The sequence below is a fragment of the Phoca vitulina genome, unplaced genomic scaffold, assembly GCF_004348235.1.
Source record: "Phoca vitulina isolate PV1807 unplaced genomic scaffold, GSC_HSeal_1.0 scaffold2, whole genome shotgun sequence".
In the NCBI taxonomy this organism is placed as follows: Eukaryota; Metazoa; Chordata; class Mammalia; order Carnivora; family Phocidae; genus Phoca; species Phoca vitulina.
In genome coordinates this window covers 9,327,480-9,345,721 of record NW_022589705.1, presented here as the reverse complement: position 1 = coordinate 9,345,721, position 18,242 = coordinate 9,327,480, and the positions used below count along the sequence as shown (strand labels likewise).

The 18,242-nt window shown below is 36.3% G+C and overlaps 1 protein-coding gene across 2 annotated transcripts in view; it reads left to right on the top strand.

The window, feature by feature from the left end:
• The first annotated feature begins 56 nt into the window (after positions 1–56).
• CEPT1 (choline/ethanolamine phosphotransferase 1) overlaps positions 57–18,242 on the top strand; it is a 37,473-nt gene continuing 19,287 nt past the window's right edge. Inside the window, exons 1-4 of one of the 2 annotated variants that reach the window (XM_032421639.1) lie at positions 57–158; positions 6,703–7,112; positions 12,478–12,625; positions 14,668–14,809. In XM_032421639.1, the coding sequence (XP_032277530.1) occupies positions 6,774–7,112; positions 12,478–12,625; positions 14,668–14,809 (629 nt within the window). In that variant the 5' untranslated portion in view covers positions 57–158; positions 6,703–6,773. Of the gene's footprint in view, positions 280–6,702; positions 7,113–12,477; positions 12,626–14,667; positions 14,810–18,242 lie in introns of both variants that reach the window. The other variant, XM_032421647.1, reaches the window with a different exon arrangement.

The following is an 18,242-nucleotide window of genomic DNA, read 5'->3' as shown; positions in this document are numbered from 1 at the left end:
TACCTCCCCGAGGAGCGCGCCCGCGCCGCCGCTCGTTCCGACCCTGTATCCCTTTACGGCAACGCGAAAGTGTCGCGAACGGGCTGCCGCCGTTCAGAGTCACTCAGTCGTCTGGAGGCGGAGGTCTTATTTCTAGCGGTGTGCTTTCGGGGGTCGGGGTAAGGCTGCGGGGCTCGGCCTTGGGAAGATGGCCGGGTGTGACGGACGTGTTGGGGGGCACGACTCTCGAGAGGCGTGGAGAGAGAGCTGTATGCTCTGGGGTGGGGCATTGGAATATAGGTGTGTATGGACTCAGCGAGGCGAACGCAGTGCTTCCTCGCGCCGGCTGGCCTCGCACGCGGGGTTGTGGGGAGGACGAGGGGCGCCTGCCTCTCTGGCCCCGGGTGGAGAGATTGAGGTGGCGAAGTGCTAGCACGGGAGCCCGGGGGCTGCTGAGTGGGGGAGCCGGGAGTTGTGGAGCGGAGAACCTCGGCCGGCCGGGGCTGGGCGGGCTCAGGGCTGGGGGCGCTGCCCGCGTAGAACCGACCTTGCCATGTCAGGTCCACACCCTCCTGCTCAGGTGCTGCCAGGTCCCCAAGCCGTGTTGCATCCGGTGCCGGGGTGGCCGGCCTTTTGGAATGCGGTGCTGGTGTTTCGTGGCTGGGCCACGCTTCTTGATCAATAACTTTTCTAGAAATTTCAGCGTATATTTCTAGTATATAAATAGCTAGGGTTTATTTCAGCAGTATTCTTGGAAGGAGAAAGGACAGGAGGGTTGCCAGTGTTTGCAAGTGTTCCCAGGGACATTGGATGAATAGGATCTTTATAATTAGCTGTGTTTAACTTGTTTTCTCCAATTCGGTGCTTGGCGTTGTGTCATTTTGCTGTTTTGCATCATTGGTGTCGAATATATAATTTTGCTTGAGGTTTCTTAGTTCATTAATGAATCCATATTATAATAGGCAAATTCATAGTTATCTTTCAGCAAATATTAGTGTCTTATGTTGTATGTGGGCAGAGAATAAAGATTCAGTTTCTACACTCGAACTAGTAGGATAAGAATGTGTTCAATGTGTGTATTTAATTGACTTAACGACAAGTTAGACTGTCGTAAGGATACTTAGCATTACTACTTTAGAACATTGGCGTTCACATAAAGTTCCAGCGATTGAAGTTCTGAAAGCATTTATTTTGCGACATATTTGTTTTGTGCTGAGAAAAACTAGTCAGAGCCCCTTGTACAACTTGACTGTACAGTGCTTCCATTTGAGAAATAAGTTTGATAAATCTGCCTCTTGTATTAACCTGTTCCGCCAGAGGCATCTTTATTTTTTTGTCCAATTAATAGATTGTTCTGAATATTTACAACTATGGTTTCATAAATTTATTCTCCTTCCTTTCCCACACCCAGTCTCTCTTCAAATTTACATTATAAACACTTAAATGTTTGAATACTATAACTCTAAAATTGCTATAAGTCAACTTACATTTTATTGCATAGTCAATTTGTTTTCTAGGCAGCAGTAGAGTTGTTCTTTAAGCTGGCTAAAAGTGCTGGTGATGTTCTTTTGAGGGTCATGCTGTGTTGTCTTTTTTTAAGGGAATATGGAAATAATCTGTAAAATGCCAGGCTTTTGCTTTTCTTCTTCTTTTTTTCTAGAGGAAGTTGTTTCCTTTTTTTTTAAGGAATGTAAGATTTCACTCCAGCAAAACAGTAGATCTGAATTGTATTACACAGTACTGTTTTTGCTTCCAAGTCTGCTGAAAAGGCTTTTGTTTTTGCTAACTTGTTCTATGTATCACTTGTTAAATAATGCTGAATGTAATCCTGTGATCCTATTAGTTTCCCCCCCCTTTTTTTTTTTTACTTTTTATAATTTGCTCTACCTTCCAAATAGTGTTGGCCGTTAGTATTTTTCTTTAGTAGTGCCATAAAGGTTGGAAAGAGCTGTGTAGTCACTAATTCCTGTGAAAGGACTGTAAACATACTGCTGAATCAGTGCTGCAGCTCAAAACTTGGCACCCTTAGGCATGGGGGATGGGAATTCTGAAATTTCACACTACAGGTTCGATATTGTGTAAGTTTACCTTATGCTCTGCTGAGCAGTTGGAGATGCCTTTTTTTAGTGGGATACTTGTCAGATGTTCCCCAAAGCTGAACACAGGAATAATGTAGGCAGCATGCCATTTTCCTCAGCTGCTATAAGCACAGATGTTCTATGTCATAGATTTAGCTTCACAATTTGTGTGTAATTTTAGTAAAGGTATTCATTAAATATCTCTGATTACATTTTTGTACCTTTGTTGGGCTTTTCACATAAATATTCATGCCTGCACAAAGAAAATTTTTTGTTAGACCATATGTGCCCCCCCCTCCTCTGGACTACCACAACGGTTTGTTCACAGCACATTATAACTTAGTTGTTTATAAGACTCTCCTCCCCACCCCCTTGAGTTTCTTGGAATCATGGATGGCATACTTCAGTCTGTCTGTTTCTTCAGGGTCTAGGACAACTAGGTGCTCATTAAATACTAGATGAACCATTTTTGTTCCTTGTTCCACAAATAAGTCCTAATTACCTACTTAATGTTAGGTATGATAGGAGAGTCTGAGAAAAGAATGTTAAGACAGGCATGGTCTCTGCATTCATGGAGCTAATAGACCAGTGTGGGGAAAAGACCAAAAACAATACAACAAACAGAAAAGTTCAAAATGTGATTAAGTGCTATGAAATGAGTATTGCACTAGAGCCAGGTTATAACAGAGAAGGGGAATTTGCTGATTACAAGTGGAAAGTTTACAATAGCTATAGGCCTGTGATCAGTATTATACCAAAATGAATTCCAGGTGATGGGAAGTTTTTCACCTGAAAATACTCACTTTTACTATTATGATTTATGAAAATATATCCTCAGTTAATAAATAGGTTGTGCTACAAAATTATAAAATTTTTTATAAGCTCATTGATGACTTTTCAAAACATCAATATAAAATCTCAGTTCTTTACCATGGTCTATAAACCTCTGCATTATCTGGCTTTTCAGACTTTATTTTATGTCACTCTTCCATCTGATTTATTGCTATCCAGCCATAGTGATCTCAAAGGCACCTGAACAAGACAAGCTCTTTCTTGCCTCGGGCCCTGTTCCCTTTACTTGGACTGTTCTTCCTTCTGTTTTTGGAATGGCTAACTCCTTTTCTTCCTCTGATTTTGATATAAATGCTACCTCTTCATAGATTTCAACCACCTTATCTAAAATGTGCACCCCTTACTATTTTCTGGCTCCACACTTTGTTTTCCTCATAGCACCCATCACAATGTGTAATGCTGTTTGCTTGTTTACCTGTTTTTAGTTATTTTCCAACTGGACATGGGAACCAGGACAGTGTCTGTCTTGTTTACTGCACTCAATATTGGCTGAATCCATTTGGAACTTGGAATTCATTTTCTCATAAAAACTTATGACTGATGGTTTCTAGGCTAGCCAGTAATAAATTTTAACTCCTTACATTAATTGTTTTAGTTCCTTGTAGTGTGGCAGGAAAAGGACATTTTCTCTTCACCCTTTTGGGCATAGGCCTGACTAGGTAAAAAATCTCAAGTGGCTAGAATAATATTTGTACTATTTGCTTCTCCATTCCATATTCCTATCCCACATCCTATTTCCCTTTTTCTCCATAAAGTTCGATCTTCCTATAATAGTCATCTACCCTGTTGCACTCCCTTGAGATATGCTTGTTTTTCCTTTGCTGAAGTTCAAAAGCACCTGTTTTTTCCTGAGATGGTTTGAATTGCAGTAGCCTGTGGGTCTCGATGTGATCAGATGAACGAAGAGTGGAGATGCACCTGTGGCAGTGACAACAACCTCTGTGTCTATGTCTGTAGGCAGGTATTGAAAGCAAAGTAGATATCTGTAGGTTGGGCTACATGTATCTGAATTTATATTTGCAATCTTGTTGCTAATAGCTTCATAGAGACAGTGTTGCCAAATTGAAATAGTTAAAAACTCATTGGCTTTTTTTTCTTTTTCTTTTTCTTTTTTTAAGGATTTTATTTATTTATTTGACAGAGAGAGGCACAGCAAGAGAGGGAACGCAAAGCGGGGGAGTGGGAGAGGGCGGAGCAGGGAGCCAGATGCAGGGCTCAATCCGAGGACCCTGGGACCATGACCCGAGCCGAAGGCAGACACTTAACTGACTGAGCCACCCAGGCGCCCCTCATTGGCTTTTTTTCATGTATGAATTATGTAATGGCTAGATCTAGGAAGGTTTTTCAAAATGTAGACTTTTCTAAAAGAGAAATAAAAGGTAAAAAAAAAAATCTAGGTCAGAGGGGGAAAGCACTCAGAAGGAAGGTATCAGTTTATCATATAATCCTGCCAAATGCTCAAACTTAAAACCATTAGGATCAGTTGCTTGTAGTTGTTTAGTGCCAAAAGCAAGCCAGCACCCTCAATATGTCATTTGATTCTTACAGTAGGAAAATGGAATACTACAATAATAAAATATAAATTGAGGTGAATAAACTTTTTATTCCCATTTTAAGTTGAATTTTGTAAAAGCTGATTTATTATAGCTCATCAAATGTGAAGATGCATCATTTAACTATAGAAAAATTTGACTACTATAAAATTAAGTTTTGTGTGGTTATCAGTCTGTCACTTTCTCTAAAATGATCTTGTAACCAGTTGACATTAATCAATTATTTTGTGATACAATTGGGTGTGTGGAAGAATTCTTTGAAATAATAAGATATTAGCTTTGATTTGCCTTGGTTTGAAAATTATTTCAATATTTTTTATCTCAGAGCACTTTAGTTACATTTTGGCGCTGGTGATTTTTTTAAGATTTTTGAAAATTTAAGGCAGTTGATAATTACAAAACTACTTTCTGAACCAATTGAGACACATGATTGAAATTTTGGTTGTCACTCTAGATCCTTGGTGATATTGAAACTTTGGAACTTGATATGTATGGGAATAGAAAGGAGTAGTCTTGGGCATGTTTGATATTGGGTCCATTGTTGAAATGTCCTGCTTCCTGTATCACATTCTGTATTCCTCTAGTGGAACATTTCTGGGAATTTCATATTGCATTCTGGATAGCTTTCTACCAGAAGATCGAAGTACACCTCTCTTGGTTTGATGCCACTACCCTTTTAGTTCTATCGAGATTATCCCTCCCCCCGCACTTTAATCCTTTTATGGCTTTCCTTTCTTCTGCTCTGTAACCCTGAGTTTCCTCCAAGTTCTTTATTATTTTCCTTTTTTCCTCATACTTAATCCCGTTTAGAACTTTTCTACTTTCAAAACAAAACAAAACAAAAAACTAGATTTTAGCATCCAGAGTTGATAACTTGAAATTTTCACGTCTTAAACTCCAGGTATTTGATCTTGTCTAAAACATATCTACTTAAAAAGTTACTTTTATGTCTTTCTAACCTGTATCCCCAGATCCCCTTCCATCACCCTCCAAGCCAAAGTGGTTTTCTTTCCTAACTTCCCTTTTTTGTCTCTGTTGATTTGTGTTTTCTTCTGCTCCTTCACCTTTCATATCTAATTCCTAAGTGCTTTCCCTTGATTCTTCCTTCTAATTAGAAATTATAGATTTGACTGTCTTTCACATTTCCATTTTTACCACCCTCTTCTAGGTGCTCACCACTTCAAACGTTTGAAGTCACCATACTAATTTTTGAGTGTTCTCACTACATTCTGCAGTCTGATGAATATATATAACTACCCTTTAATCTTGAAAATATTCTTGTCATTTTCTTATGTTGCTTAGTAATTTATAATAATTATGTTATCTTTAATCTTTTCTAAGTCAAGTGCAAGTATTTCAGGGATTAAACTCAAGGTCCTTTATGAATAGTCATCACTTAATACACTTACACTTTTTTCTTACTACTTTAGTTTTATTAGGTATTATTAGGTCACTCTGCTAATATGTATATTCTGTCTTCCTAGGGTGAGGTTTTGGTTTTTTCTTTTTTTTTTTTTTGCTCTTCACCCCTGCCTGAAATGCTGAAATGTCATCAATATCCCGTTCCACTAATAAGTTTTATCTTTCAGTTTAGCTTAGACAGAAACCCTATGTTTGTGTGAACCTCACTTACCAGCTGTATGAGCTTGGACAAGTTAGCCCCTGTGCCTTAGTTTCATTTTCTGTAATGGGATAATTAATAATCTTTACCTTCTAGAGTTGTTGTGAGGATTAAATGAGTTAAAATGTGAAACATGCTTCAAGTGTTAGTGTGTAGTAAGTGCCCAATGTTAGCTATTAACGTTAAATTAAAATCCGATTTAAGACCCATACTATTCAAGTCATTCCTCTGATATTAATACTAATTTGCTGGCTGTCTTTGGGTATGCCTTTGGACCTCAGTGTCCATGTATGTGAAATGATTAGGTCATTTCTAAGATTTGTTCCATTGTATTACTGAAATCAGTGTGAGATAGGAAAAAAAGGCAAGAGCTTTGAAGTCAGACAAGCCCTAAGGTATCAAGAAGCATATTACTATTAAATCCCTTAATATTTTTCACCTGAGGGTGAGGTTATATGACTTCTTTTGGCTCACACCATCAGTAAGAACAAGAACTAAAAACAGATCCCTGGTTTTCTGATCTGTTTGACATGCATTACTGTTACTAGTTTGTTTTTAAAATTTACTGACATTGATATAAATAGTGGCTGACAGATGTGTCTTTTTCTCTTTTTTTCAGGTAAAGACCAGCCACAAAAAGCCGTGAAACAAGATAAATTATTCTCTTCAAATAAAAGACAGCCAAGATCCATGAGTGGGCATCGGTCAACGAGGAAACGATGTGGAGATTCTCACCCGGAGTCCCCTGTGGGCTTTGGGCATATGAGTACTCCAGGGTGTGTATTAAATAAATTGTTTCAGTTACCTACACCACCGTTGTCAAGACATCAACTAAAGCGGCTAGAAGAACACAGATATCAGAGTGCTGGACGGTCCTTGCTTGAGCCCTTAATGCAGGGGTATTGGGAATGGCTAGTTGGAAGAGTTCCCTCCTGGATTGCCCCAAATCTCATCACCATCATTGGATTGTCAATAAACATCTGTACAACTGTTTTATTAGTCTTCTACTGTCCCACAGCTACAGAGCAGGTAAGATGAATTTCTTAACAGATTTTGAGCATTTGTTATGTACCCAAAACTGTAATTGGGATTTTTAGGTCACTTTAGCTAAAGATAAGATGATTTGACAGCTGTTTATCAACTGTTTTAAAATACTGTATCACACATACTATTAATAAAGATTATAACTGCAGTCTATTTTATACCCTCTGTTTATGAAACCCAGAAGCAAAAGGTGGAATCTGATTCTAGTAGGTAAATTAATATTATCAGGGATTAACACGTAAAGATATTCCTTTTAAAATCAGTAAATCTCAATATAAAAAAAGTTTTTAAAAATGAGTGAATTTTTTTTTTTAATTTTTTAATAGCTGAATGAAATCTTAGCAAAGTTTAAAATGATCAGAGAGAAAAAGTCTCTAGTAGTGAGATGGCACAGCTGTAAATCCGTTTTATCAAAAGTGGTTTCCTCTCCATTCCTGTGAGAATTGTTTGAATATCCCTTTTCTCTTCCTGTAAATATATGTGACTGATAGGCCTCAGGTATATCTCTCTTGTACTAACAAAGCAAAAGACATGTAAGAAAAAGTCAACATAATGCATTTCCTGTTCTGTATTCTGCAATGGCTGCTGTTAAGAAGGCGAGCAGTTATTGCTGACGAAGACTTTCTTCCTGGGCGTTCTTAAGCACAAGTCTCTATTGCTGGTCCCTCTTTTACCCTCTGTACCCATTACTTAAAACCAAAACTGAAACTAGAGCTCTTCATCAGAATAAGTAAATCGATATTTATCTCTTCGGTTTTAAAATTTCCTTGATAAAAAGGGAACTAAAATAGGTAAATGGAAGAGAATCAGAAACATTTATTGTGCCTATATTAATCCAAGGGATCAGTCGTGGGTAATCAAGAAAATAGAAGGTGATCCTCAACTGAAGGTGTCAGAGGTGACTCTGAACCATATGAAATCATCATGGTCACAATAGTCCTTATCTTGTTTTAAACTTGAAGTAATCATTTAAGTAGTCTTTTCAGATGATTTGTTCTTTGCAGTAAAATTATCACCATACAACCCTCTGTCTGTCCTTTTTGGTTATCATCAATTCATTTGTTTCCACATATAGCTCTTAAAGTAAATGGCTGTTGAACTCCACAGTTACCTATAAAACACGTTTACTTGTTTTTTTGTGTTCTTCCAGATGTTCATTTTTTCCTCACCCTTGAATACTTTTATTTTAATTCCTCTTTTACTATATAAATCCCGTCCATACAGATTGTATATTCATACAGATTGTATGAATATATTTCTGATTTTTATCACTTTCTTAACTATCTTCCTTTATATCAATCAGGAAACTTAAAAAACAAAAACCAGTATGACTGTTTAAATGTGTTCTGGGATTCTTTATCACATGTCCTTTGAACTATTTTACCTGTGGCTTATTTGAGGACCTGATAGCCACTTCCAGAGGAACTTGGTCCAGGTCTCACATATCCTTAGAGATACAGCAGATAACAGGGAGGTGTGTTGATTCTAAAGGAAGCTCTCCAACAATCCTAAGCTAGTTCCATGATGGGGATCAGGGACTGAGTGCAAGTTCAAAGGTAGCTCAACCACTAATAGTCATTTATTGAATACATTTATTGAGGAAACTTCCAGAATGGGAACTATTCTAATCACAGAGAACTTTTCAGAATTGCTGCTAGGAGGAATCAAGGTAGAACATGACTGGAGCCACTGTTTGGTGCTCTGCTAGGGAAGGTAGTGTCCACAAAGGCTATGCCTGGATGCATTTACAGCTGCACAGTAGAAATCCTAGTTAGGCTTTAGATCACAGTGCATTAAAATAGGTCATGGCTGTCTTCCATGTCTTCTTATATCTCTGTGATCTTCAGTAAATTATGTAAATTCTCTAAGTCACAGTTTATCCTTTGAAATTTTATTTTGTGGTATTAAGAGAAATAAAAATTATCCATTTAGAGTGCCTAACATATAATGCTCAATAAGTGGTTATTATTTCATTGGTCAAAAACATTAAGTATGTAACATTTTCTTTCCCACAACCTTCCTCTTATTCTGATTTCCCCTAATAATACATATATATGGTATCACAAATTATTTAAGTCCTTAATTGAATTTATTTATTTATTTTTTAATCACTGTTTTGGAGTCAAAGTGTTCCATAAATTTATTACCCAGGGACATTCTCATTCATTTTAGCTCTAATTCCTTTGGGCCTTGTCCCAGTGGGTGAACATTAAATTTCATGTCACCAGGTGTTGTGAACTTTCCATATATTTTTTATGTTACTGATTTTCTTTTAATATATTAGAGTTTCAGATAATCTTTCTAGTAGAAAAGAATGTCACTATTGTGATGGTTTCGGTGGAGTTTGCCATTCTTGTTAAAAAATAACTTTCCAGTAGATAAGAAAGGAAAATCAGCCCTTATTTTTCACATTTCTAAGGTAGAAATGTAGACTTAGCCCTTTTTATATGGGTACCATAATATCCTCATGATCTATTTCTGAGCCTAAGTATTTAAATCTTATCAGCTAGTAGCTTTGGTTTTAGTTTCCTAAGTTAATTTGGAATTTATCTTGCAGCTTGATATATGTTACACATGCTTGAGTTACCTTTGCCGCATAAGATAGATAAATTGGTATTAGCTATTTTACACACAGGAAAACCAGAATTGAGCTATGTGCTGTTACCAGTGAGAGCTCCCATCAGGTTTAAATATAACTTTTTGGAATATGATCATAAGAGTTTTTTGTTTTAACGTTCATTTGTTTTTGTTTTATATTGCCAAATTTAATGTTTTTGATCTGACTTGCTAAGAAATTTCTTAGATTTTTTTTTAATATAGAAGATTGGAAAGAAAATTAAAGTGGCACATTGCCCATAATCTTACTGCCCAGACTCCTACTGACATTGAAAAGGAAAGGGGAAACTACATAGTTGGAAAAATTCAAACAGAAAGGAATAAAACAAAAGTAAAATCTTTTTTACCTGACTTCCCTTTCCATTCTTACCTCTAATTCCTCTTCTTGTACATAATGTAAATAAGTTTTTGATATATTCTCCCAGAAAAAGAAAAAAATAAACACTATTGCATCAGCCTATGTACATATTTGTATGTATGTAAACCCCACAGTTCTGTTTCAAAAGCTCCATAAAACCATGTTTCTTAGAATTTTTTCACATGAGTTGACTCGTATAAGAACATCTCTGCAAGATTTTGCAAGTCAGTTCATTGCCTGATTGTGATAAGATTATTTTCCTATGCTGATCCTTCTCTACCCACCTATCAGGGTGTGATGCTTTCCTGAGTGATAAATGTGTTCCTTTATTGATTCAGTGTATCTCTCAGGCTCTTAAACCAGCTGAGACCAGGCTTATTCCTGAATGAGAAAGTTTTCCTCCTTTTATTTTTTTTTTAAAGGTTTTATTAATTTGAGAGAGAGAGAGTACAAGTAGGCAGAGGGGGATGCAGAGGGAGAGGGAGAAGCAGGCTCCCCGCTGAGCAGAGAACCCAGTGGGGGTTCAATCCCAGGACCCTGGGATCATGACCTGAGCCGAAGGCAGACGCTTAACCAACTGAGCCACCCAGGCGCCCCGAGAAAGCTTTCTTCCTAAAACACTTCTGAGTTGTGAAAGAATGGGAACAAGGAAGAAATATGTAAATATTAGTTTAGTATTCTACAGATTCACAGGAAGAAAGAACGATCCGAAGACTACAGGACTTTGCTTTCTCTTATATATATATGTAATTACTATTTTGCCATTTTCTAGGACTGTGTGTATACTGATAGTTGAAGCTGTCTCTGTTTCAGACTAACACTTTGCCCCCATTTAAATCCAAAGTTTAGACCCCAAGAAGTCCCCAGCTTTCTAGTCCTGTAAAGCAGTACTGTCCAATAGAAATTTCTGTGATGATAGTTATGTTCTGTGTGGTCCAGTATGGTAGCCCATAGCCACATCTGACTATTGAGCACTTGAAATGTGCCTAGTGTAGCTGAGGAACTGAGTTTTAGTTTTATGATTTTAGTGAATCTAAACTAAAATAGCTAATCCAAATAATCTAATAATCTAAACTGAAACTAAAATAATCTAAAATATATCTAATAATCTAAACTAAAATGGCTAATGTAGGACAGAGCAGCTCTAGAGAGTTACTAGATTCCTTTAGGAGCAAGAACCAGTAGACTCAAAGTCTGGAAGGTGGGGTTCTTAGTCACTCAGGATTAATCAGTCCAGTGAGCTTGCACATAAAGTATGATTACACAATCACAGTGATTGCGTTCAGGGTTTGTAACTCTGGTTTATGCTATGGTCCTTTTGACAGCTTCAGTGTTCTAAAATATGAGACTCTAAGAAAATGTTTAAGAGAAGATCCTTACCTTTAATACTGAGAACTAAATAGAATTTTGAGAGAAACCTCTTTGCAGTGCAGGATATAAATATTATTTGCAGCTCCGAGTAGTTTTAATTTGCTGCTGTGAGCATTTAACACTCGGTTTAACTTGATAACCAATATCTGAGAAAATACCTTGTGATTATAGAAATTTTTTCATGGTTTGGGCATGGGAAAATAGTGAAAAGTCATAAAAAACACTCTTCTACATTCTTAAAGAGAACATGTCAAATAGAAGCTCCCCTTTTTTAACACAACATTTAAATCCTGTATTAGTGGTTCAATTTCTGTCTGGGAAAAGAAATTGTTCCTTGAAAATGTGCCCATAAATATTTGAAAAATAATGTTCTAAGCACTCTGTGTACTAGATCATCATTTCCCTAGTGTCATTCCATGGAACGTTGAAGAAGTGTGTTGAAAAATAGGTTACATGCTCAAATAAATTTGGAAAATGGCAGCGTATTGTGTCCCCCTTCTTGAATATTCACAGTGTGTATTAGCAAGATTAATGGCTGGAAGAAGTCCTGCAGTAGAGAAGTCTGTTTAACATTGTTTAACAGACTTCACGTACTTCCCACGTGAGTTTAGTGTGGAATTCATTTTCTTCACATAAGACCTGTAAACATCTTGAAAGATACAATTTGGGAAGAACTGTACTAGATTATTTTTTAATTGACTCTTAGAGTCTAAATGTTAGGAGGAATGTTATGGAAGTTACCTAGTCTGATCTCTTATATAACCGTATGAAGTAGTTATCCAGCATCTACTTAAGCACCCCTACAAAGCAAAGAATTTGATTCTTTTACAATTCCAATTGTCTCAAAAAGTTTTTCATCACATAGCTCTTGGATTCTCTCCCATAGCTTCCAACCAGTAGTACTTCTCTGGAGAATAAAGATAAAATATCTGTGAGTAAAAATATATCAGCAAAACATAGTAATGAATGTCTTTATAACACTTATGTTTCTTATTTGTTTCACAGGCTCCTCTGTGGGCATATATTGCTTGTGCATGTGGCCTTTTCATTTACCAATCTTTGGACGCTATAGATGGGAAACAGGCAAGAAGAACCAATAGCAGTTCTCCTTTGGGAGAACTTTTTGATCATGGTTGTGATTCACTATCAACAGGTATTGTTGATTTTTTAATGTTAATGATTAATAGTGAAAAAATTAATGTGAGAAAAGTGTTGGAATAAATAAGAGGTTTATGGTGTTATGATAGTTATCCGAATAAGTGATTTATATCAAGTTTTAATGTTTTCAAAAGACTATAAATACAGTTAATGTTTGTTCACTATTGCCTGTATGGGGAAATTTAGAAATTAATTTAGAAATTATTTCTACTGAAGTTATTTTTAAACCTAAATATTATTCTTTTGGCACCTACCGTTTTTAAAATCTTTTTAAAAGATTTTATTGTCATCATCAAAAATCTCATAAATTATAGATGAGTACAATAGTGGGAGACTAGGAAATTCGTGGTCTTTATATTTAAATGGATATTCTGTGGATGTTTAAGATTATGTTGTAGACTTGGAGAATAACTGGTAATGGGCTTGGATAAAAAGACTAGAAAGGGGGCGTCTGGGTGGCTTAGTTGGTTAAGCATCCACCTTTGGCTCAGGTCATGATCCCAGGATCCTGGGATCTAGGCCAACATCAGGCTCCCTGCTTGGTGGGGAGCCTGCTTCTCCCTCCTTTCTGTTCATGCTCTCTCTCACTATCTCTGTCGTTATCTCTGTTTCTCTCAAATAAATAAATAAAATCTTTAAAAAAAAAAGACTAGAAAGAAATATACTAAAGTGCTAGCAGTAGGTGAGTTACTATATATTAGATTATAGGTGATATATCTTTATTTGTACTGTTTTAAAAAGAATATTTTAGTACTTTAAGAATATTTTAGTACTTTTTGAAAGGGAAAAAAAAGATTTAGAAACTAAATGACAGTTTCTGTCTAGCCTTCCTGATAGGAATGTCCCCACCCCCTTACACACACACACACACACACACACACACACACACACATATTTTTACTTAGTTTTTCTGTTGATTTCTTGTCATTTGGCATAGCATTTTAAATATTTTTAAAATAAACAAAAACCCATGATAATTTTACCTCCTGAACTCAGATTTGCAGATGTAGGTTCATGTGAAAATCATTGTTTTGGTGTGTCCTAACAATAGCCTGCTTAGTAGAGGAGAGTGAATAGCTAAGCACTTATAACTTATAGGACTCAAGAAAAACTCAAGACTTTCACTGAATATAAAGGCTTGTTGGGCGTCTTGAAAGGATATTATAATTAGGTGACTATGGAATGATAGGTATCCTATTTTTTATTTTAAGTGATAGTCATTTTTGTGCTGTAGTTTGAGTTCCAAACTTTTACAGGAAGTATTTTTCTATATAAGTCACCCGTAATTACATCTGCTACCTAAGAAAAGATAGCTATGAATCTAAAAAGTGAGTCCTTTTGTGAATTATGTAGGCCTTTAGTTTTTCTTTTTTTTTTCAACAATCACATAGTGTTTAATATGTTTCAGGCACTGTTTGAAATCCTTTACAATACTGATATATTTTATCTGGTTTTTTGTTTTGTTTTGTTTTAAGATTTTATTTATTTGACAGAGGGAGACACAGTGAGAGAGGGAACACAAGCAGGGGGAGTGGGAGAGGGAGAAGCAGGCCTCCCGCCGAGCAGGGAGCCCGATGCGGGGCTCAATCCCAGGACCCTGGGATCATGACCTGAGCCGAAGGCAGACGCTTAACGACTGAGCCACCCAGGCGCCCTATTTTATCTGGTTTTGATCGTCATGTTACAAATGAGGAAGCGGAGGCACAGGGGGTGTTTTTTTGTTTTGTTTTGTTTTTAACTCTGGTCTATAATTTTTTACTGTTCATTAGTATCACTGAGTTGGGAGTATACTCCAAAAAATGCTCAAGTATTTTAGTTGCTTTTGAGACCTTTGGTTCCACTATGTGGTGTATTGAAAGAAGAAATTGAAAATACGGGGTAAAAGATTACATCCTGCTTTTCTGGTACCTTGGATAACAGAGAGAAGATTGTATATTCATAGCATGTCTTCTTTTTGCCTCATCTAAAATCATTCCCAGCTCAGTTAATGTTGATTTTTCAGATTATTCAGTTTTAATTGTGATCTTTCTCTTGCAGTTTTCGTGGTTCTTGGAACTTGTATTGCAGTGCAGCTGGGGACAAACCCTGACTGGATGTTTTTTTGTTGTTTTGCTGGGACATTCATGTTCTATTGTGCACACTGGCAGACATATGTTTCTGGAACATTGCGATTTGGAATGTAAGTAACACTTAATGGTGATTTTGTTGTTGTTGTTGTTTCCTCTTTAAGATATGGAGAATGTTGCTTTTAAGTATTTCAATATTAGGAATGGATCAAAGCACTAAATTAGTTTAACAAATAAAAGAAATTTAAAACTCATTATTATAGCTGCCTAATGGAACTATTAGAACCTCCCAACCAATATTTTTTAAATAATATGAAAAGCAGTTGTCCCTCCTCTCTCATACCCACTTGTTTTTCCCTCAGATAAATTCACTGTATTTTTCCTATTGTTATTCACCGTAATTCCATGTTTTATTTTGACATATGAAATGCGTTTTCAGGAAAAATAAGATAGTTTATGAGAGCAAAGAGCAACTCTCCTCTCTAAATATCATAGTTTAATTAGATTTTGTTCTTTTCATATTCTTTATGAATCTATAAAAATCTAAGCTCTTGATAATTCAGCTGACATGACATACCATGTAGATTACTACCACCAACAAAATGCCCAAGAATTTAAAAAATGAAATACATACTGCTTTCAAACTCCAAAATGAATGGTTTCTACCTGATGATCAGTACTTTTCTGTAAATATTAATGAGTAAACTAGTTTTAGAATGAGGTAAAGGATGAATTTATCAACCGGTGTTTAATTAAGTATCACAGATCCTGTTTACACTGCTCAAGTTAGTATTATTTTTTTCGTGGTGTAGGATTAAAAGACAAAGAACTTGAGAAAAGACTGAATACTTCATGAAATAGCCAAATAAAAATCTGTGATTGCAAATGATAGAACATCTTAACCTAGTCCCTTTAAGGTGAATCATTAGTGGATATTTAAATTTTTAGATCCCGAATAAACTTAGTTTTCTAGGTCTTGTAAGAACTAGGCTGCACAGAAATTCAGCTGTTCCTTACAAGTTTAGTTCAAATGATTTTTGTTAAACTTATTTAAATAGAACTTAAGATGTTCTTAACTTATGACAGTAACAATAACTATTAAAATTTTGGATGTTAACTAAAAGACATGTCCTAGAAGTTTAGAAAACATATTTAAAGCCCATCTTAATGCCCTTAGTGACAATAGTGGACATGTGTGTCCAATTGAAAATCCTATGCCTCTACGTTCTTCAGCAATTTATAAAATGATCAGTGCTCAGAAAATATTATGGATTTCTGATGGAAAAAAAGCAGTAATTGAAAATGTTATGTGCAGATGTATTTTTTCTCAATGTTGTTTTTATAGCCTTTATCTCAATAATGTTTTCATAGTATTTCTCTGCATTGGTGAAACCACAAAATATATTAGACTTCTAAGATCACTTGGTTCGCCCTAATTCACTTTTAGTTTTTAGTGATGTTACTGTTTTCAAAAATAGGAGAATTTGTAATATCTGAATTTGACATAGTTTGTTTCAGTGGTTATTATCTCATAGTTAACTTTCAAGCCCTTATTTTGAAAGCTTATTTATCATCAGCTCTAATTAATTATCTTTCCCTTTCAAGTAAAGCAGCACCAACCATGTGGTATGGGAACTGAAGGAAGGAGAGCGAAGGAACCATGGAAGGAGGGGAAGAATAAATAGTGTTTTTAGGAGCGATTTGATATCACAGCTTTCTATTTGCCAGTCTTGGAATGTCCCTTGTGGTGTATTCTTTTAATGACATACGTACTTGGAGAACTATGAGCAGTTCTATACCGTTAAATCATAAGATGCTTGTAGGGAGTGGCAGGAGATAAGGCTGGAGGAGATCCAGAGAATCAGGGACTTCTGTGTCCTGCCAAGAAATAGGGGCTTTGTCCTGAATCTGTGGGGAGCCTTTGCAGGACCTAAACCAGGGAAATGACAAAAGGACAGTTTGGAAAGAGCAGGCTGGCATATTCGGAGGGTGAATTAGAATGGGCTGTGACAGAGGTAAGGAGACCCTTAGAAGTCATCAGCATCATTAGCGTGAGGAATGCTGATGCCGGAGCTAGTGTGATGACAGTGCAATCAGAGAGAAAGTCATACGTTGGAGGGAGGTTTAAGAGGTAGAAACTGTAGGATCTCGTCTCTGTCTGCATATGGGGAATGAATGAGTGAGCAGGGACTTAACTCCCAGTTCCCCTCCATGGGTGGTTGGATGGAAAGTGGAGAAAGGCACTACAGGCAGAGGAACCTCTGTGAAAGGGAGAGTTCTACTAGAACGTGTATGTGAGGGATTTTAGACATCCAAATGGAATGAAAATAGCTTAGAAAACTTAGAAAGCAAGCCTAGAAAGAAGCCCGTGAAAATTATTGAACAGCCAGAGGAGGCATACCAGAATGAAAAGCCAGAAATTTCAAAAGAGAACAACGATAAATGCTGCCAAGACTCAAAACGAGGACAGAAAATTGTACACTGAATGTGGCAGTGTGAGGCCATCCAGAGTCGTTTCTCTGTAGCAGTAAGGTAAAAGCCAGATTGTAGGGATGACAAGTGAAGGGAATAAATAAGCACACATTTAGTACAGGTGACTTAGAAAATGGGTGGCTGTGATGATGGGAAGGAACAAGGCATCTGTTAGAAGAAGACATAGGTTCAAAGGAAGGAGGGTTTTGTATTTACACAGAAGAAATTGACTAGAGAAGAGATTGAAAATATTTGGGGAAAAAAGAGAGAGATGGGTATATGGAGCTAGATTGTTGAAAATGCAAGACCAGAGTTTAGGGTAACAGGCAGAGGGGCTACATGGGAGGACACTCTCCCCCTGAGACTCTAGTGCTTTCTTATGATGAGACTATATATATAGAAATATTGGGGCCAGTTTGAATATAATATCTCAATTTAAATTACATATTAGTATTACAAGAAATTGGTTTTGATTTGGAAAATTTGAATACAATTTTCTGAAATCCTGCATTCATATTAAGGCTGCACTATTTCTTTTTTAAAGTCAAAGCAGTTCTCAACACTCATAGTAATGTGCTGTGAGTGCTTACATTTAAGGAGGTATTTATCAAAATACCAATGTAATGGCATATGGAATAATAGCGATATTCCTAAAGAATTTTTAAAAATGCTATTTTAGATTTCACATTCTTTTCAAGAGCAGGGAGAATAGGCAGGTGTATAATACGCTAATATTGAACTAAAGTTTATGTATGGAGGAGAAAGTCCAAATTTTATTTTGTTTAATTAGAAAATAATAAGATAAACTCTGAAATGGAATTTGACTAACGAAATTTTTTTAAATCCCTTGCTTTTTCTTATTCCTTTTTTGGAAAAAAGTGAAAGCAGCTTCAGGTACCTTGGAAATTTTATTTTAAAATATTTTTATTTTAATTGTTTTATTTTGATGTTTACACACAAGTGAAAAAAGTCACAAGGATTTCTTTTTTATATATAACCAGTTTAGGTTGTTGTGTGTTTAATAACCACATACCGTATTTGCCAAATAAGATATTTTTATTTGTTTTTCTTAGT